Source organism: Myotis daubentonii, chromosome 16 (genome assembly GCF_963259705.1).
Source record: "Myotis daubentonii chromosome 16, mMyoDau2.1, whole genome shotgun sequence".
NCBI classification, from domain to species: domain Eukaryota; kingdom Metazoa; phylum Chordata; class Mammalia; order Chiroptera; family Vespertilionidae; genus Myotis; species Myotis daubentonii.
The window spans coordinates 23,323,594-23,342,895 of NC_081855.1; the positions used below are offsets into that span (position 1 = coordinate 23,323,594).

The following is a 19,302-nucleotide window of genomic DNA, read 5'->3' on the forward strand; positions in this document are numbered from 1 at the left end:
AGAACAGTATGCCATATATGCCAGGTCCCTTGAAACAGCAAGGATGGACCGGCTCCCGGCATGTGAGGATCAAGAAAAATAATATTTGCAATAATATTTTGTAGAATGTACATTTATATTGTAATAAAACATTAATTAGCATTATAGATTAAGACAGATGGCTCAAAATGTACCTTCTGCTTAAGAAACTCAAAATGTGTCTTTGCTTATAGTGAATCAATCAAGAAAGACATATTGGTCTTATAAGATTATGTTCTTAATTCTAGAGATCTGGATAACTCCTGGGTTGACAACTATACTGGAACCTGACCACAAGATGCTAAACCATTCACCAGAAATTTCCAAAAATCAGAATCTCCAAGTAGCCAATGAAAAAAAAAGTGTAGCCGTAACCGGTTTGGCTCAGTGGATAGAGCGTCGGCCTGTGGACTGAAGGGCCCCAGGTTCGATTCCAGTCAAGGGCATGTACCTTGGTTGCAGGCACATCCCCAGTGGGGGGGAGTGTAGGAGGCAGCTGATCGATGTTTCTCGCTCATCGATGGTTCTAACTCTCTATCCCTCTCCCTTCCTCTCTGTAAAAAAATCAATAAAATATATTTTTAAAAAAACAAGTGTAGTACTTGGCCTAGCAAAATGATATGAGTAACAGTCAGAGCTACCTCTCCCTCCTGTTCCAATATGATTGAGAACAAGAAAAGTTCAGAAGAATGACAAAGAGACCAGGGTGAGTCATTAGGTCTGAGGTGGGGTAAAGACCCCTCAATTTCCCTCATCTTCTGATTTATAAAAGACAGTACTTGGATCATCAAATACACTTGTCAGTATGTGTATCTCCAGAAGAAGTGTCCCCTTCCAGTTGGGGGCCATTCGAAGAGAAGCACTAGTATATTTTGCCTAACATCTATATTCTAGGTATCACATATGATACCTAGATGAACACAGCATCTATTCAGAGTGTCCACAAGGTAACATGGAGACAGAAATCAGGAGTCCTAGCATGTGATCCAATACAATACGAAGGACAGTGTCTTGCATATTTAATCAAGACTAGCGATTTTCAAATGGTGTGCCGCAAGGATTTTTAAAACATGCAATATCTGACTATTTAAAAAGGGGCACTGACCTCTTTTCCCTTAGATTGTTAAATAAAAATATGGCAACACAACTATAGCTGTCTGGTGTGAATGCCCTGTCTTGAACCATAAATAAATGGCTCAGAGAATAGAGTTGAATAGACTGGTCATGTCACATAATAAGGTTGCGTATGATTGGTTAATTCTTGGAACCAGAAATCCTTATATACAAATATAGGCACTTGATTTTTTTTTTTTTAAGTCATTTTGGAGCCCTGACTGGTTCGGCTCAGTGGATAGAGCATCGGTCTGCGGACTGAAGGGTCCCAGGTTTGATTCCAGTCAAGGGCATGTACCTTGGTTGCAGGCACATCCCCAACAGGGGGTGTGCAGGAGGCAGCTGATCGATGTTCCTCTCTCATCGATGTTTCTAACTCTCTATCCCTCTCCCTTCCTCTCTGTAAAAAAATCAATTTCATATATATATATGTTTTTGGGTTTTTTTTGGTAAATCAATCAACCAAAATTATTTTTGGGGGGTCAGGTTGGCAAAAATATATTTCTTGGTGTGGCACAGAATTTTAGTAATTAGTTTATGTGTGCCATGAAATGAAAAAGGTTGAAAATTACTGATCTAGATGACTATAGAACACCAAACCAAGTAGACTGAAAAAAAAAAAAAAAAGCATTATTTCTAGTTTTTGCAAAATTAATCTCCCTCCAGCGGAGATCTCAGAGTGCAAATTAGAGCAATGGAAATTTCATAGCTATGTTACAGGCTACTGAAAACAGATTTATAAATGGAAATGTTGAGAAACAACCACAGCACTGAATTCACGCTGTTCGAAATCCTGTATTTCCATGGATGAAAGAGAGAGGAGAGGGAAAAAAAGAGATCAAGTTCTTACATGAAGACAGTTTCAAATTCCCATCCATTGTTTAAACATATCCGAATGACTTCTTGTGTCAAGGGCCTGAAACCCAGGAAGCTTTGCCTTGTCAGCAGTAATACTGCAGTTTTTCTAACGTGCAACCTCAAACTAAGGACGGACTTTTCCTTCCAAAATTACTAACTACTAGCAGTTAAAAGCAAGAGTACGCTGGGTAACAGCCAGAGCAGTTACAGTAGTGATGAATGGTGTTTTCCTCTTTAGATGGAGAAGCTCTAGTTTAAACTTGTGACTGCCTTTAACATGGAAACAAGCAGATGGCAAAGTTATGTCTGCCCTTCTTTCTTGGCTCCTGAAGAGTGCCAATTTATATGGAGATGGCTCAGAAGAATAATAAACTTCAGTGTTCCTTCTTGGCACACTACTTTCCTAAAACCATTTTCAACAATCCCATTGCACACAAGTGCGACTTGGTATGTTTCTAAGGTCAGGAAGGAAATAGTCCAACTGCTGAACTTGCTAATGCAAAGAAATAATCATGGTAGTTTTCTTTTCTGGGGGGAGGCAGCATCACTACTATCAGGCACTTAACACAAAAACTTTAAGATTCTATAGCTAATCTGGAACACAGTCTGTATGGACTAAATGAAGACAAAATAGGAATAAATGCGTGTCTAGTGGAAAAATAAATCTATTAAAGCTCAGAACAATATGGAAAGAAAGTTTCCAAATAGATTAAATACTAAGATGATTAAAAATTACCATATGATCCAGCAAGTCTATGCACAGGTATATAATCAAAGAAATGGAAAGCAGGAACTCAAACAGACATTAGTATATCAATGTTCATTACAGTATTGTTCACAATAGCCAAAAGGTAGAAATAACTCAAGTGTCCATGAACAGATAGATGAATGGATAAACAAAGTGTGATATTTACATGCAATTCAGTCATCAAAAAGGAATTAAGTTTTTGAACATGAATGAATTTCCCAGATAAAAATACCAGAATTCAACAATACATTAAAAAGACAATCTGCCGAAACCAGGTTGGGTCAGTGGATAGAGCGTCGGCCTGCGGACTGAAAGGTCCCAAGTTTGATTCCGGTCAAGGGCATGTACCTGGGTTGCGGGCACATCCCCAGTGGGAAATGTGCAGGAGGCAGCTGATTGATGTTTCTCTCTCATCGATGTTTCTAACTCTCTATCTCTCTCCCTTCCTCTCTGTAAAAAATCAATAACATATATTTAAAATAAATAAATAAAAAGACAATCCACAATGACCCAGCAGTTATTTGAGGGTTAAATATTAAGAAATAAGAAGCTAATCAACAAAATGAAAAAGCCATATGATCATATTAGTAGAAGTTGAAAAAGCATATTATAGAATTCAGCATCTATTTTTTGGCAAACAGGCTTAGTGAGCCCAAATCATGAAGATTACTCAACAGTCAAAGAATCTGGAAACAAGAAAACATCACACTCAGTGTCAGCTCTAAAAGAAAGGGCTCTTTGGTTTGTGTACTGCATTATCCCCAATGCCTATAATAGTGTCCAACATACAAAGGGCACTCATTAAATATTTACTAAGTGAGTGAATGAACAAATATGCTAACTAGAGTCATGGTCATTAAAATCAAGAACAAATTGCCCGCCATCCTACTCACTTAACACTGAAATACTATTCAGAAAGAGCTTTTCTAAAACTTTTAACCTAAGGATTCTTTTATACTCTCGGAACTTATTGAAGGCTCCAAAGACATTTTATTTATGTGGGCTATATCTATTGATATATATCATATTGGAAATTAAAACTGAGAAGTTTAAAAATGTTTACCTATTAATCCATTTTAAAATAACAATAATAAACCCATTACATGTTCAGGTAAGTAACATATTTATGTGAATAATAACTACCTTCCCTCCCCCAAAAATAAATTTCTTGAGAAGACTGGCACTGTTTTGTGTCTCTCCAAACACCTTTAGAGTCTGTTTTGATAGATGCCAGCTGAACTCTCATATATGCTTTCTGTATTAAATCTGTTGTGATATGTGGTTTTGATTGAAAATAAGATGAAAATCTGGTTTCACACAGATACAGGGTAGGGTAAAAGTAGGTTTACAGTTGTTTGTTGGAAAACAATATGGTAGTTAATAAATAACACAAGAATAAATTCTGTGTTTCATGTACTCACAACTGTAAACCTACTTTTGCCCCATCCTATATACAGTCAGAAAAGATGGTCTTTGAAACCACACCAAAACGTGAAAAATGGCAGATTCTTAAACACTAGCAATATGGAATGTGAACTATGGAATCTGAAATCTTATTAATGAACTTGTACTCCGCTATATTAAAGTCCACTGCTCAGTTGTGCTTCTGGCTACAATGCAGAAAGCTGGAAAGAATGTTGCTGTTACATTAACAATGAAAAATAAATAAGTAAACTGCAAAATCACAGCTTTTCTTGAATCCATCAAAGAGCTGAAGGCAATCGCAGGTATCCTGAGATGGAAGGAAGGACAGGCTGCTGAAGGGTGGGAGCACCAAAGGAGGTCTCATATGACAGAATGTAAGATGAAGACAGGGATGCTATGCAAGCAGGCAAGAAGGAATCAACTATAAATTTTAATAAATTACCAGCAGCCAAGTGTGGGATTAGTGCAACGGTACAGAAGCGCTGAGACCTGCACACACATGGCAGTTTGCACCCACTCTCAGGATCTTTGCCAAGACCTCTACTAGGTGCTCATGAGAAAACCTGCAGGCAGAATGGAAGACCAGAAAGAACAACCTTTTGAGGCGCAGATGTGGAGATCAGTGGGCACTGTAGGAAAAACATGAAGACCTGATAACCCTCAGCCTTGCTCAAACCCACCTCTCAAGCCTCTGAGCGAGGGGCAGCCTTGGCTAGCATCTGATGCAGGTCTTGAGGACAAGACAAGAGAACAGAGCCTTTCACTGCCGCTGATGCAATAGCAAGTATTTTGGACACAGGGAAGCTGTGCTGCAATTTTCATTCAGAGAACAGCACACGGGACAGTAAGGAGGCTTTCAGATGAAGTAAACCTAGAGTTGCTTTAAAGCGGGGCAGTAGGGCCCTGGCTGGTGTTACTAAGTGGTTAGAGCATCTGCCCTTGGACCGAAGGGTCGAGGGTTTGATTCCCAGTCAAGGGCACGTACCTGGGTTGCAGGTTCGATCCCCGCTTCAGTCTGGATACGTGAGGGAGGCAATCAGTCAATATGTTTCTCTCACGTCAATGTTTCTCTCTCTCTTTCCCCTTCTAACCCCCTTCCACTCTCTCTAGAAATCAATGGGGGGAAAAAAATATCCTCAAGTGAGGATTTAAATAAATATATACATACATACAAATATTTAAAAAATAAATAAGCCGAAACCGGTTTGGCTCAGTGGATAGAGCGTCGGCCTGCGGACTGAAAGGTCCCAGGTTCGATTCCGGTCAGGGGCATGTACCTGGGTTGCGGGCATATCCCCAGTAGGAGATGTGCAGGAGGCAGCTGATCGATGTTTCTCTCTCATCGATGTTTCTGACTCTCTATCTCTCTCCCTTCCTCTCTGTGGAAAATCAATAAAATATATTAAAAAATAATAATAAATAAGTAAATAAATAAATAAAGCAGGGCTGTCGGGATGGAAAGGAGTGGAGCTGATGGAAAAGCCACAGGAACTGGACAAATGCTTGGATGCACAGAATTAGGAATCCTGACCTTTCCAGGGGGCTACACCATAATCAGCAGCAGCAGTATTACTGCCATGTACTGAGCACAACTGAGCCCAACATTGTGCTCTGTGCTTTGTTCTTTTCTAATCCTCACCCAAGGAGGTGTTTTTTATTGATTTTAGAGAGAAAGGAGAGGAGAGGGAGAGGGATTGAGGGAGGGGGAGAGGGAGAGAGAGAAACACTAACGTGAGAGAAGAACATTGACTAGTCACCTTCCGCATGCACCCTAACTGGGGATCAAACCTAAAACCCGGGTATATGCCTGACTGGGAATTGAACCTGAGACCTTTCGGTGTATGGGACAACGCTCTAACCAGCTGAGCTATTAACAGCTAGCGCTCGGTGTTTTTAAATAAACTCTAATCCCCACCACCCCAAAGTATGTATTATCTCCATGTCATAGATGAGGAATCTGAGGTTCAGAGAAATTAAGTAACTTGCCCAAGGTCATAGAGAGAGAGCATGACAGAGCCACAACTTAAATTCAAAGCCCAAGTTTTCACTTGACCAGGCTGCCACCCAATGTTACATTAGTGACACTGCCCAACTACCCCAATCCTTAGAGATGCAAATAAAATGCTCAGTGTTCTACATAGAGGGGAGGGAAGATAACTGTTTGGATTCCTTATAGGTTATCTAAAACGAAGAGATTTGGAGGACAAGTGGCAAAGGCTTCCGATATGCAGCAGATATGTCACTCTGCCAAAAAGTGCTTATCAAGGCTCATGTGCACTTAGCAGGCTGAGGCATGGTGACAAGACTGCACCCAGTCACTACAGTGCTAAATAATGGACACTCTAGAAGTCTTTGCCTCAGCTACAGTCAATATTGCACTAGAACTTTAGGCAAATTGAACATTCACTTGGATTTGACTTGTCAAATAACAGCATGCCAACCTTGACCTCTGCACCAGATGTAAGAAACCCTGGTTGGGGAACAGTGGAGAGCCCCAATCAGAACCAAGAACACCGTGCCATACCAAAGACTGAACTACAACTCAACTCCAGAACTACCCCACTGAATCCTCCTGCACTCCCAGGTCATTCTCAGGCCTTTGCAATTTCTGAAGTTTAATGTTATCTGCAGACATTCTGAAAAATAGAATTCAAAATAATTAAAAGGAAACAAAACTATCTAATCATTCTTGATCACTAATAGAAAAATTTGAGTCATACTTGAAAAGCTCAGTTGCTTTATTTATTTATTTTTATTACATTTATTTGGGTGACACTGGTTATCAACTGCGTTAGATTTAGTATGTTCCCAGAGGAAGCAAGTGCCAGTTGCCTTTTCCCCCTGAATTATTTATGGTCTCTTTAGTAATGATGCCATTTATTTTCTTCCATCAGTGGGCTTTGTTTTCCTCCCAGAGAAGATGAGAGAAAGGATAAATTTAAAGTGATGGAGGGAAAGACTTCAAGTCCTCCTGCCAGAGAGCTGACAATTACGGAGTCACAGTCGCACGTAATGAAGATTGATGCTGTGCTGTGAAGCCCTACCATCTACCTAGTGCAGCGTCTGGGAGAGCATAGTTATTTCTGTTCTAATGCCCAAAATAGATATGCTCATTTTGAGGATGAGAAACAGAAAACACTTTTTCCTTGGAAGGCAATGTGCTTTGCTGATTTAATTAATAAATCTTTTTTTAATATTTTCATTGTGGTGTTTTTTTGAGAGAGAGAGGGAGGGAGGGAAAGAGGGAGGGAGGGAGATAGGGAGAGAGAGAGAGAGAGAGAGAGAGAGAGAGAGAGAGAGAAGCATCAATTGGTTGCCTCCTGAATGCACCCCTACTGGGACCAACCCCGCAACCTGGAAATGTGCCCTGACCGAGAATTGAACCAGCGAACTTCTGGTGCACAGAAAGATGCTCAACCAACTGAGCCACACCGGCCAGAGCTAATTAATAAATCGTTATGATATCCTCGTGAAAAGAGAAGGCAAGTATGATGAGCCTCATTTTCTGAGGAAAGTGAAGACATGCAAAAATTAAGAAACAAATTAAGAAACATAGCCCTGGACAGATACTGACGACAGGAAGAAATTCTTTGTTTTCGGGCCTGGCATTTTGTATTAAATGAGGATTAGAAAGAGAAGAACGAGAAGTCTCTAATAGCATGCCATATGGCTCTGAACCCATCCTGTTCAACCTTTTCATCCACAACTTGAATGAAGACATAGAAGGCATGTCTGGAAAACCCAGTAATGAGAAAATGGGAAGGTTATCAAAGTTCTAAAAGGTCTCAATAGGCTGGAACAATCAGCAAGCTAGCAAGATGAAATCAAGTGTGAGTCACATAAAGTCCAGTACTTAATTTCAAAGAACCTCTTACAGAAGTAGAGAAGGGGAGAGCTGAAAAGCAGTTCCTAAGGCCTTGGGCCGATACTGCAAACTGTTGGCCCAGAGATGTGTTTTGTTTGGCCTTTACCGTATTTATAAAAACCCTAAGCCAACGTTTAAAACTTGGGAGAGTCACATAAAAATTGGATTTCTGGCTTCTCTTGAAACAATGATAGACCTGGAAACTCTAGGTTTGCATTCAGACATGACAACAATTCCACAGAGCTGAGTTGTGGCTGTCCCCTTCCGACAGGACAGTCACGCCAATGGATGCACGTTGGCCTGTGAAGCCACTTGTTAGCTCTGTGGGAATCTGTTCCCAACTCTTGACCTAGGAGTTTCAGATAACTGCCAATTCAACAGAAGCCAATGGTGTAATATGGCAGCCAAAAATTTCACCCAATCCAAAGAAATGGAAGAACAGCCCCTAAATCAATGGCCCTTAACTTCTAAAGAGTCACAGACTCCTTGGTGAATCTAGAAAAATCAATGAGTCTTCTCTCCAAAAATACGTCTATCATACAAACTTTGACAACTAATTTCAGTTGACAGACCCCCTGAACTTCCAGTCCCCAAGTTAACAAGCCCAGTCTAGAAATTGTCCCACTGTATATTCATGCATTATGTCTACTCCTGGCCAGGAATCTCATTTTAAGAGGCAGGTTGACAAATTGCAAGGCAACCAGGATAATAAAGGGTCTGGAAATCATATCATAAAGTTGAAGAAACTAAGAATGATTAGCCTAGAAAAAGGAACATTCAGTAAGGAACATAATATCCATTTTCAATTTTAGAAGCTGTAATACAGAAACGGGATTAGATTTACATCAGTTCAACTGGCAAAACTAAGATCAAAGAGAAATTACAATGAGGTGTATTTTACTATTTTAGTTCAGTCTAAGAAAGAAGTTTCTTACAATTAAACCTCTACAAAACCACAAGTGTCCAAGCAGAAGCAGGATAATGAAATGTCAGAGATGCCATAGAAAGGATTCCTGAACTGAGTGGAACACTGTATGCAATAACCTAACGCTACCTTCTTCCAAATCAAAGTTTCTGTGAGCAGAGCTGGAGATGGTGACACAGCAGTCCCCCCCTTACTTACAGTTTCGCTTTCCATGGTTTCAGTTACCTGCTGTCAACTAAAATCTGAAAATATTAAATGGAAAATTCCAGAAATAAACAATTTCTGGCATGGCTCAGTGGTTGAGCATCGAACTATGAACCAGGAGGCCAGGATTTGATTCCTGGTCAGGGCACATGCCCAGGTTTCGGGCTCAACCCCCAGTGGGGGGCGTGCAGGAGGCAGCCGATCAATGATTCTCTCTAATCATTGATGTTTCTAACTCTCTCTCTTCCATTCTCTCTGAAATCAATAAAAATATATTTAAAAATAACAATTCATAAGTTTTAAACTGCATGCCTTTCTGAGTAACATGACAAAATATCGCACCTGCCTGGTGTGTGAATCCTCTCTTTGTCCAGCATATTCACACTGTACGTGCTATCTCCGCTTTATTGACGGTGTATCGCAGTGCTTATGCTCAAGTAACCCTTATTTTACTTAACAGTGGCCCGAAAGAGGAGTGATGCTGGCAATTCAAATATGCCAAAAGAAGCAGTCAAGTGCTTCTTTTGAGTGAAAAGGGGCGAGTTCAGTATTATCTGTGTTTCAGGCATCCACTCGGGGTCTTGGAAAGTATCGCCCACAGATAGGGGGACTACTGTCCTAATTCTGTTCCCCTCCCAAACTAATTCATCTTGCTCTGATGCAACACTTACACTGGAGCCAAGCTCCACTGAAGAGACAGAAGCTCAGGGGCTGATCCTCTCTTGGTGATTCTCATCTTACTGGGAACTGGTCAAGGTTTGGCTACTCTTGAAATTTCACATGCCAACTTTTTCTTCTAACCCACTCCACTAGTCACCTCTCTTTCTACCTACTTCCAAGTTGTCCATTTTAATTCTTGGGAAGCTGGATAAGTTCCACTGCATATCAGATCAAGGACTTGCTGAATTGACTCATCCACAAAGTTTCAAACATGTGGGCATTTAATTAAAACTTTTGCCTGATGATTTCAACAGATAAAAATGGGGAGAATCCAGTGCTGTAATAACTGTGTGAGCATCACAGTCTGGTTAGAAGAGGTCACAGACTAGACCAGCACAAGTCCACCCACGCAGGAGGTGGCCAGCAATCCGAGGCTCTCCAAAATGTGCCGCAGAGGGCTAACCGGGCAGCTGGCACTTCAGAAATGTCAAGAAACTAAAGAAACTGCTTCACTGTGTCTTCAATTTCTAAATTACTCCCTTCCTACAAATAATTTTTGAGTCAGAAATACTGCTTTCTAAAAAGAATGTTTTCTGCTAAAAATGTCTTTTTAAGACACTATAAATGTAAAGTGAATACTTTCCCCTTATTTATACATCTGTTCTGACTGAACACAATCAAGATGAAATTTATTAAAGGAAAACTTCCTTTTGTCCATATTACTGCTCCCCTCCCGAGTGTTCCTCAGAAGCTTAGGAAATAAGTTCTGAAAGGAAACTTTTCCTCTGCCCCAGCAAAGGGGAAAACCTGGGGCCTCTTGACCTATAAAACTCAGTATTTTGGAACATCCGTAATTCTCCCCAGTCTGTGCCAGTCAAACAGAGTCTCCCTTTAGCAAACCACCCGGCAGCCAGGGCTGGACAGCGAGGCTTTCACCCTCAGGAGCTGACAAGGATAGGACTCAAGAGCTCCCTGAGAAAAAAGTCTCTAGTTCAACTTGCATTACAAACTGTTGGAAAAGACAGATGGAGGGGATGACAGGAAAAGCAATTACTTCTTCTGGGCTTCCTTTTTGTCTGGATTCTAAGGAGACGAATACAAAATTCCATCACAGATTGAAATGCTATCTAAACATTCTTGAAAATGTGGTCTTACTCTCTGAAATATGACCTGCTTTGCTCTACAGCAACCTGTAACCTATTAACATGTGAGGTGGGGAGGCCGACATTCCTGCAGGCTGTCTAATTCTGGCCGGACTCCCCAGCACTGCTAGTTTGTGACCAAGGTTAAAACATAACTAACTAAGAGATATGTATCTGCGTAGCATGACCCAACAAAAAGTCTTGATGAATCATTTACTTTACTTTCACAATATTGGAATTTTAAATACCTGAGACTCTCTTTTGTGTATTAAGGTTTCTAGTGAGCCATTCCAAATACAGGGTGAGTCACAATAAACAGTAGCATTATTATTTCAAAGAGTAGTAAGCTGCAACTAGTCATCTACAAATCAAGTTTTAAACAACAGTTAAATAAACTGTTATTACACATGGACTATGTGTTCTGAGAAGTATGAAGATGAGAAAGATGCAGTTCTTGCCTCAAGGAGCTTATAAACTAGTCAATGGGACAAGATGTGTTCACTAGCACGTCAAAGGAGACCAGGAAAGCCAAATGAAAAGTCCGAGCATGGGGCTGTGGGAGTCTGCAGGCAGAAAGGAATACATCTAATTAACTGAGGGGCACTGGGATCAATTTTCTCATCTGTAAAACGAGAGGAATGGAACAGACAAGTTCCAAATCCCTTCTAGTTCTAAAATTCTGATTCCTTTGGTTTGTCTAGTTAAGATAAACCAAAATTTCATGAAAGAAGGGGTATTTGAGCTGGGCCTTAGGAATAGGTAAGATTTTGAAATTAAGCTATTGGGAGAAAAAGAGGAGAGAGAGAATTTTAAGCAAAAGGAAAGACACATCTGCCTTGGCTGGTTTGGCTCAGTGGATAGTGTCAGCCTGCAGACTGAAGGGTCCCAGGTTCGATTCTAGTCAAGGGCACATGCCCGGGTTTCGGGCTCGATCCCCAGTGGGAGGCTTGCAGAAGGCAGCCATCAATGCTTCTCTCTTATCATTGATGTTTCTCTCTCTCTTTCCCTCTCCCTTTCTCTCTGAAATCAATAAAAATATATTTTTTTTTAAAAAAAAGGAAGGACACATCCTAAGTCCAGAAAATATTAAGTCTTCAGTATGGATGAAACACAGGCAACAGCATTGGAAAGGTAGACTGAGGCCCTGAATGCCAAGCAAAGGAATTTGGGCTTAATTTGGTAGACAGAGCCCACTGAGGTTTCTGAAGAGGTAGATGACATGATCAGATGACATGACATCTCTTACTATAAGGGCCCCGATTACATAAGCCTCACCTGCCAGAGAAGCAAAGCTTCATTGGAAAAACCTAAATAGATAAAGCAAAACAGCAAGGACGAAAAATCATGCAAGGACTAGGAAATAGGACCAGTTTTAGGAATTTAATATGTCTACACACAAATAGTGATGGTGACAACAAGGAAGAAGGTAGACTACTTACAAATGGATCAACGGAAGTTGATTATTAACAGGAAAAGAAAGTCACAGAATGTAAGAAAAATAGAGAAATGAATAAATTGAAAATATAAAAGAAAGAGACTCAACAGCTACTAGTAGAGAAAACAGGAATATAAGATGAGGAATTTCTACACAGGATTACAACTTCCACCCACCTTCCAAAAATCTGGGTAGCATAATTAACATTTTAAGAAATCATCTGTACTGACAGCTGTTGGAGGGGAGAAGGCTGGGGGGCTGGGTGAAATAGATGAAGGGGGATAAATGGTGACGGCAGACTTGACTTTGGGTGATGAACACACAATACAATATACAGATGATGCATTATAGAATTGTACACGAAAAACTTATATAATTTTATTAATCAATGTCATTCCCATTAAATTCAATACAAATTATTTAAAAAAAGGAATCAGCTGTACGAAAAAATGTCAAATGGGACAAATAACAGAATTGAAGCTATTATTACAAAGATACACACCCAACCTAACTGAATTAGTACTGGAAAGGGAGAACCAGACACCGTATGAGAAGACTAGGACAGACATGCACGTCATTGTTAGATAGCAATTTCTGAAAAATGCCTAAACAGAAAAATAAAATCCAAATGAAAAGGGAAATGTTAGTAGATAACATCTGGCCTCTGAATCATTGAAGAATACCTCCTCCCCATATACTTTTTCCCTTCATTCCCTTCCAACAGCCCTCCTTAGCTAGATCCTAAGGAAACGTAAAATTCCTGAAATCAATCTAGTTACTAGGCACGAGGAACTGTAGCTAGGTCACATTACTATTTTTTTGTAATATATGAATTTTATTTCCATCTTGATTTTTAAAATTTATTGTGTTAAAATACACATAAAATTTATCATCTTAATCATTTTTAATTGAATGTAATAAGTACATTCACATTCTTGTGCAGCCATCACCACCATCCATCCCATAATTCTTTTCAGCTTGTAAAACTGAAGCTCTATACCCATTAAACAGTAACTTTCCATTCTCCCCCAGCCCCTGACAACTATAATTATACTTTCTGTCTTTATGATTTTCACTATTCTAATTACTTCATATAAGTGGAATCATATAGTATTTTTTGTGACAAGACTATTTCATTTAGTATAATGTCTTCATGTTCATCCATATAGCATATGTCAGAATTTCTCTTTCTAAGGTTGAATAATATCCCATTGTATACATATCCCACATTTTGCTTACCTAGTCATCTGTCAATGGACACTTTGCGTCTACGTTTTACCTATTGTGAACAATGCTACTATAAAGTGGCTATACAAGTATCTCTTCAAGACCCTGCATTCAATTATTTTGGGTATATACCCAGAAGTGGAATTGCTAGGTCATATGGTAATTCTATATTTTAAATTTTTTGAGGAACTTCCATACTGTTTTACACACAGCTGTATCATCTTACACTCCACCAACAGTGCACAGGGGTTCCAATTTCTCCATATCCTAAAACTGGTCCTATTTCCTAGTCCTTGCATGATTTTTAGCCCTGTTGCTTTGCTGACACTTGTTGTTTCCTGTTTGTTTGTTTTTAAAGTATATTTTTATTGATTTCAGAGAGGAAGGCAGAGGGAAAGATAGAAACATCAATGATGACAGAGAATCATTGATCGGCTGTTTCCTGCACACCCCACACTGGGGGGTCAAGCCTGCAACCCTGGCATGTGGCCTGAGCAGGAATTGAACCGTGTTCTCCTGGTTCGTAAGTCAACGCTCAACCACTGAGCCACGCTGGCCAGGCGTTTTCTGGTTTTTTGATAGCAGCCATCCTACTGGGTGTGCTTTGCATTGTCCTAATAATTAGTGATGTTGAGCATCATGTACTTAGTGACTAATCTTGTATCTTCTTTGGAGAAATGTCTCTTCAAGTTCTTTGCCCACTGTTGGGCTGTTTGGTTTTTTGTTGTTGAATTTTAGGAGTTCTCAATATATTTTGGATATTAATCCCTTATCAGACATATGATTTGCATATATTTTCTCTCATTCTGTAGGTTGCCTTTTTATTCTGTTGACAGTGTCTTTTCTTAATATATTTTTATTAATTTCAGAGAGGAAGGGAGAGAGAGAGAGAGAGAGAGAGAGAGAGATAGAAACATCAATGATGAGAGAGAATCATTGACTGGCTGCCTCCTGCATGCCCCCTACCGGGGATTGAGCCCACAACCCAGGCATGTGCCCTTGACTGGAATCGAACCTGGGACCCTTCAGTCCACCGGCCAATGCTCCATCCACTGAGCCAAACCAGCTAGGGCTGTTGATAGTGTCTTTTGATGCATAGGTTACTGCCATCTTTTGCAGTAACAAAAGTAATACCAAAATCCCAACAACTTAGCTAGATAAGCTAGATAAAAGTAGCAACCACATTTAGACACAGCACACAAAAGATAAAGATAAGAAGATTTCTGTTTTCTCATTTCAGCTTGCATGTCCCAGCCTGGGTGAGATGTGCTGATATGCCCCTGGCTCAAGGAACACTGAGTGAGAGAGTTCATGGCTGGTCTGGGCAGCCTACCCCTATTACTAGTAGAACAAGTCGTGTACATTTCCTGCTGTGTATGGGACAGATCCATAAGAAAATGCTCTGTAAGGCGACAGTTCAACACTTTGGTCACGTGGTAGTTGGGTTCTGAAGAAATTAGGGGAGCACAATGAATAGGGAAGAATAAGTTACTTACTTGCCTGCCATCTTGTCCCACATTTGTTTGACCTCTTACAACAGTTCGAATATTGTCATCCAGTCTCCTGGTAAAAAAAGTTAAAGAATACAAATCATTAAAATAATCTCTATTCTGGGCTGATCACAAGAGCAAGAGTTAGTAATTTATCCAGCATCTTCTGCAGATTGTACCCACTTGTCCAGAAAATCAAACAAGTTTGAATGATCTAAGAAACACGGAGGCCTTGGGCCCAAGTGGAGCCTAACAGTAGTGTAAAAAGCCAAGCCCAGCATAGCCTGATGAGTTGCCTCTGTTTTTTTAAAAAGGGCTGTTTTCACTTAGTATTCAGAGTGACCAAAAGACCCATATAACTTTTAGTATTTTTCATGGAATAAACCAAAAATGAGAAAGTTGCTTAAACTTTATGGGAAGAAGCCAGAGAATTCAAATTACCCCACATAAATTCCTTCCTCAGAAACTTCCTCCAGAACCTTAAAAGGGAAAAGGAGCCAGGGTAATATACGAAATCAGTCCTTTACCTTCCGGGCCCTGATTGTGCAACCTATGCAGGAGACAGATTTGTAGCCTCTAGCTCCGCTTTCTCCAGTGGCTCAACAGGGGCCATTAATGATGTCTCAACCAGAGACATCTATTTTAGTCAATTCCATTTTTACTTGAAGAATCCATTAAAGGTATGTGAGCAGAAGGAAAATAACCGGCTCACAAGTGATTTCTGGATCATCAGAGAATTTCCATTACTTGTGCAAACCCTAGACAACTTAGTGGTCTCCACTAGAATTGTTATAGCAAAAGTCTACCAAAACGATGAACTGGCTTCTTTGCACTTCTTAAGGCATCCAATTCAACAAAACATTACCAATAGAGGTCTTCACCAAAAAAATCCAAAGGGGGAAAAATCTCCTGGATTCAAAATAAAGGCTTCTTCTCATCAAAAGTTAAAAAGCAAATCTACAGTTAATATGTTTAATTACAAATATATATAAATATATATATATGTGTGTGTGTGTGTGTGTATATATGTGTGTGTGTGTGTGTGTGTGTGTGTATCCTATATAATAAAAGGGTAATATGCAAGTTGACCCTAACAGCAGAGCGACTGGGAATCACTGGTCACTATGACACACACTGACCACCAGGGGGCAGACGCTCAATGCAGGAGCTGCCCCCTAGTGGTCAGTGTGCTCCCACAGGGGGAGCTCTGCTCAGCCACAAGCCAGGCTGACGGCTGCCAGTACAGCGGTGGTGGTGGGAGCCTCTCCCGCCTCCTCAGCAGCGCTAAGGATGTCCGACTGCAGCTAGGCCTGCTCCCCGCTGGCAAGTGAACATCCCCCGAGGCTTCCAGAGGGATGTCTGATTGCCAACTTAGGCCCAATCCCCCGGGGAGCGGGCCTAAGCCAGCAGGTGGTCTTTCCCCGAGGGGTCCCAGACTACAAGAGGGCTCAGGCCGGGCTGAGGGACCCCCCCACCCCCCGAGTACACAAATATATATACTAGAGGCCCATTGCAGGAAGATTCCTGCAAAAATAGGGCTTCCTGCAGCCAGAGTGAAGCAGAGAAGGGAGCGAAACCCACCGAAGTGGGCTTCGCTCCCGCCTCCGCCACCCCGCTTGCTTCCCTCCCATCTCTGCCAGCCCGCTTGCTTCGCAGCTTCGCTTCCTTCTGCAGCACTTGGCTCCCTTCTACGTTGTCTTCAGTCTTCACTTTGCGCCTGTATATGCAAATTAACTGCCATTTTTGTTGGGTTAATTTGCATACTCGTCTGACTGGCTGGTGGGCATAGCGGAGTAATACCAATTTGCATGTTTCTATTTTATTAGTGTAGATATATGTATATAAAAAAGGCTAAGTGACCATCTGACCGTCCAGTACAAATGATGCGCACTGACCACCAGGGGGCAGACACTCAAAACAGGTGCTGCCGAGCTGTGGTGACATGGCAGCTGCAGTTCTCGGGTGACGCACCCCGGAACCAGAGAGGAGGGAGCCTGATTCCTTGAGGGGCCGCACGATTCCACCTTTGGCTGTGGGTTGCTGGGGCACTGTCGGCCCCAAATCTGGTTTACTGCCGATAACATTTACTAATATACATTTTACTAATTTTCTTTCACCTTTGACACTTCTATTAGAGAAAGGGTGAATAGCAATATTAAAATATTTTTTCTAATTAATTTCCTTTCAATATGCATGAATCCGTGCACCGGGCCACTAGTTATGGCAATAATTATAATGAATAAATAAACACTGAGTATCTACCACATGTGAAAACTGGAAATTCAGATGTGGACAAACCAGAACAAGGCTATTGGGCACAAAGGACACTTGATGACCACCCTAGACAATCACATCCTAGATTAATCACGATGTTTAATCTTGGGCCACCACCCATACCAACCAGCAGATCTAACCTCATTGGTAACCGGTGGCCAATATATGTGTATACATGTATGTGTATACATAAATAAGCCCATATTCATATCTAAGCCTTAGGAATACACACACACACACAAAGTAAATCTACTAAGAAAATAAAGCCATTACAAATATAGTAGAAATGCTGCCCTGGCCAGTGTTGCTCAGTGGGTTAGAGCATCGTCCTGTACACCAAAAGGCCCAGCATTTGATTCCTGGTCAGGGCACATACCCAGGTTTTGGTTTGATCCCTGGTTAAGGTGTGTATGAGAGGCAACCGATCCTTGTTTCTCTCTAACATCAATGTTTCTCTCCCTCTCTCTCTTTCTAGACTCTCTCATTTCCTCTCCTTCTAAAATCAATTTTAATCAGTTAGCCGCCACGATATTTTGAATTTAATTAAAGAAGGTCTGCCATTTGCGTCTATAGGCACTTATGGCATACAAATGGTTAAAAAATATATAAAAATGCTTTTGCCTCCTTTTATAACAACTGTTTTGAATAGCCTGTTACAGTTTTCTTCCCTTTTAACAAATAATTGAAGACTGATCAAAGAATTGAGGTCTTTGCCACAGGCTTGTATGAAAACCCACATAAAAAGAATTATTTTTCTTTCAAATGACCATTTATAGCAAAAGTGAGATTTCAGATAATGAAGCATATTTTTCATTATTAATAATCATATAGTATTACTTACCTTATTTTCAGTCTAATCTTGTTCACAACTTCGTCTATGTTTGCCAGAGACTACAATAAAGAAGGAAAAGTGCCAGCTATTATTTCGCTTCCTGGAATTCCTCTTTTACAGGGAAATGATGAACTATAAAGGCTATTGATGACATCTCAGAAAATGTAATCAGAGAGTACAATTCAATTTTTACTTTTAAAAAAAAAAGTATAGTGGTAATTGGCAACGATTGCAAAATCCAGCCTGGTATCTATTTTTATAAATGAAGTTTTATTGGAACACAGCCATACCTATTCACTTACATATTATCTACAGTTGGCTTTGAACTACAAAGTTGAGTAATTGCAACAAAGATTGAATGGTCCACAAATCCTAAAATATTTATTATTTTGCCTGACCCCTGATATATAGAATCATAAAAAATTCATACAACAAATATAGCAATGAATGAACATACATACAACATGGATAAATCTTACTAATATAATGTTGCACACAAAAGAAAGCTCGACAACAAGAGTATATACAGTAGGATTCCATTTTTATAGTTTAAAAATGAGTGAAACTATTCTCTCGTTTTAGAAGCAAAGATAGTGGCTATCTTTGGAGGAGACAGTGACTATGAGCAGGCAAGACAGGGCCATCTAAAGATGTTTTATTTCTTCTTTTAGATAGATAGATAGATAGATAGATAGATAGATAGATTTTAGAGAGGAAGGGAGAGGGAGAGATAGAAACATCAATGATAAGAGAGAACCATTGATCGTCTGCCTCTTGCATGCCCCTTACTGGGGATCGAGCCCACAACCTGGGCACGTGCCCTTGACCAGAATTGAACCCAGGACCCTTCAGTCTGCAGGCTGACGCTCTATCCACTGAGCCAAACTTGCTAAGGCATGAAGATGTTTTATTTCTTGATCTGGGTGGTAGTTACATGGCTGAATTCATTTTGTGAAAATTCATCAAGCTATACACTTAAGATTTGTGTACTCTTCCACATTATGTTACTCTTTAATAAATAAATATATCTATTTTTTCTAAGTGTATAGATCCACTAGAAAATAGTCTGGAATGATAAATATTAGA

At 40.2% G+C, this 19,302-nt stretch overlaps 1 protein-coding gene across 1 annotated transcript in view; it reads right to left on the reverse strand.

Annotated features, from left to right (window-relative positions):
- The window catches only part of VPS53 (VPS53 subunit of GARP complex), a 159,759-nt gene that overhangs the window by 129,674 nt on the left and 10,783 nt on the right, over nucleotides 1-19,302 (reverse strand). Inside the window, exons 3-4 of the mRNA XM_059669205.1 lie at nucleotides 18,226-18,275; nucleotides 15,117-15,183 (exon numbers count right to left, since the gene is read on the reverse strand). Coding sequence (XP_059525188.1) covers nucleotides 15,117-15,183; nucleotides 18,226-18,275 — 117 coding nt within the window. The remainder of the gene's footprint in view (nucleotides 1-15,116; nucleotides 15,184-18,225; nucleotides 18,276-19,302) is intronic.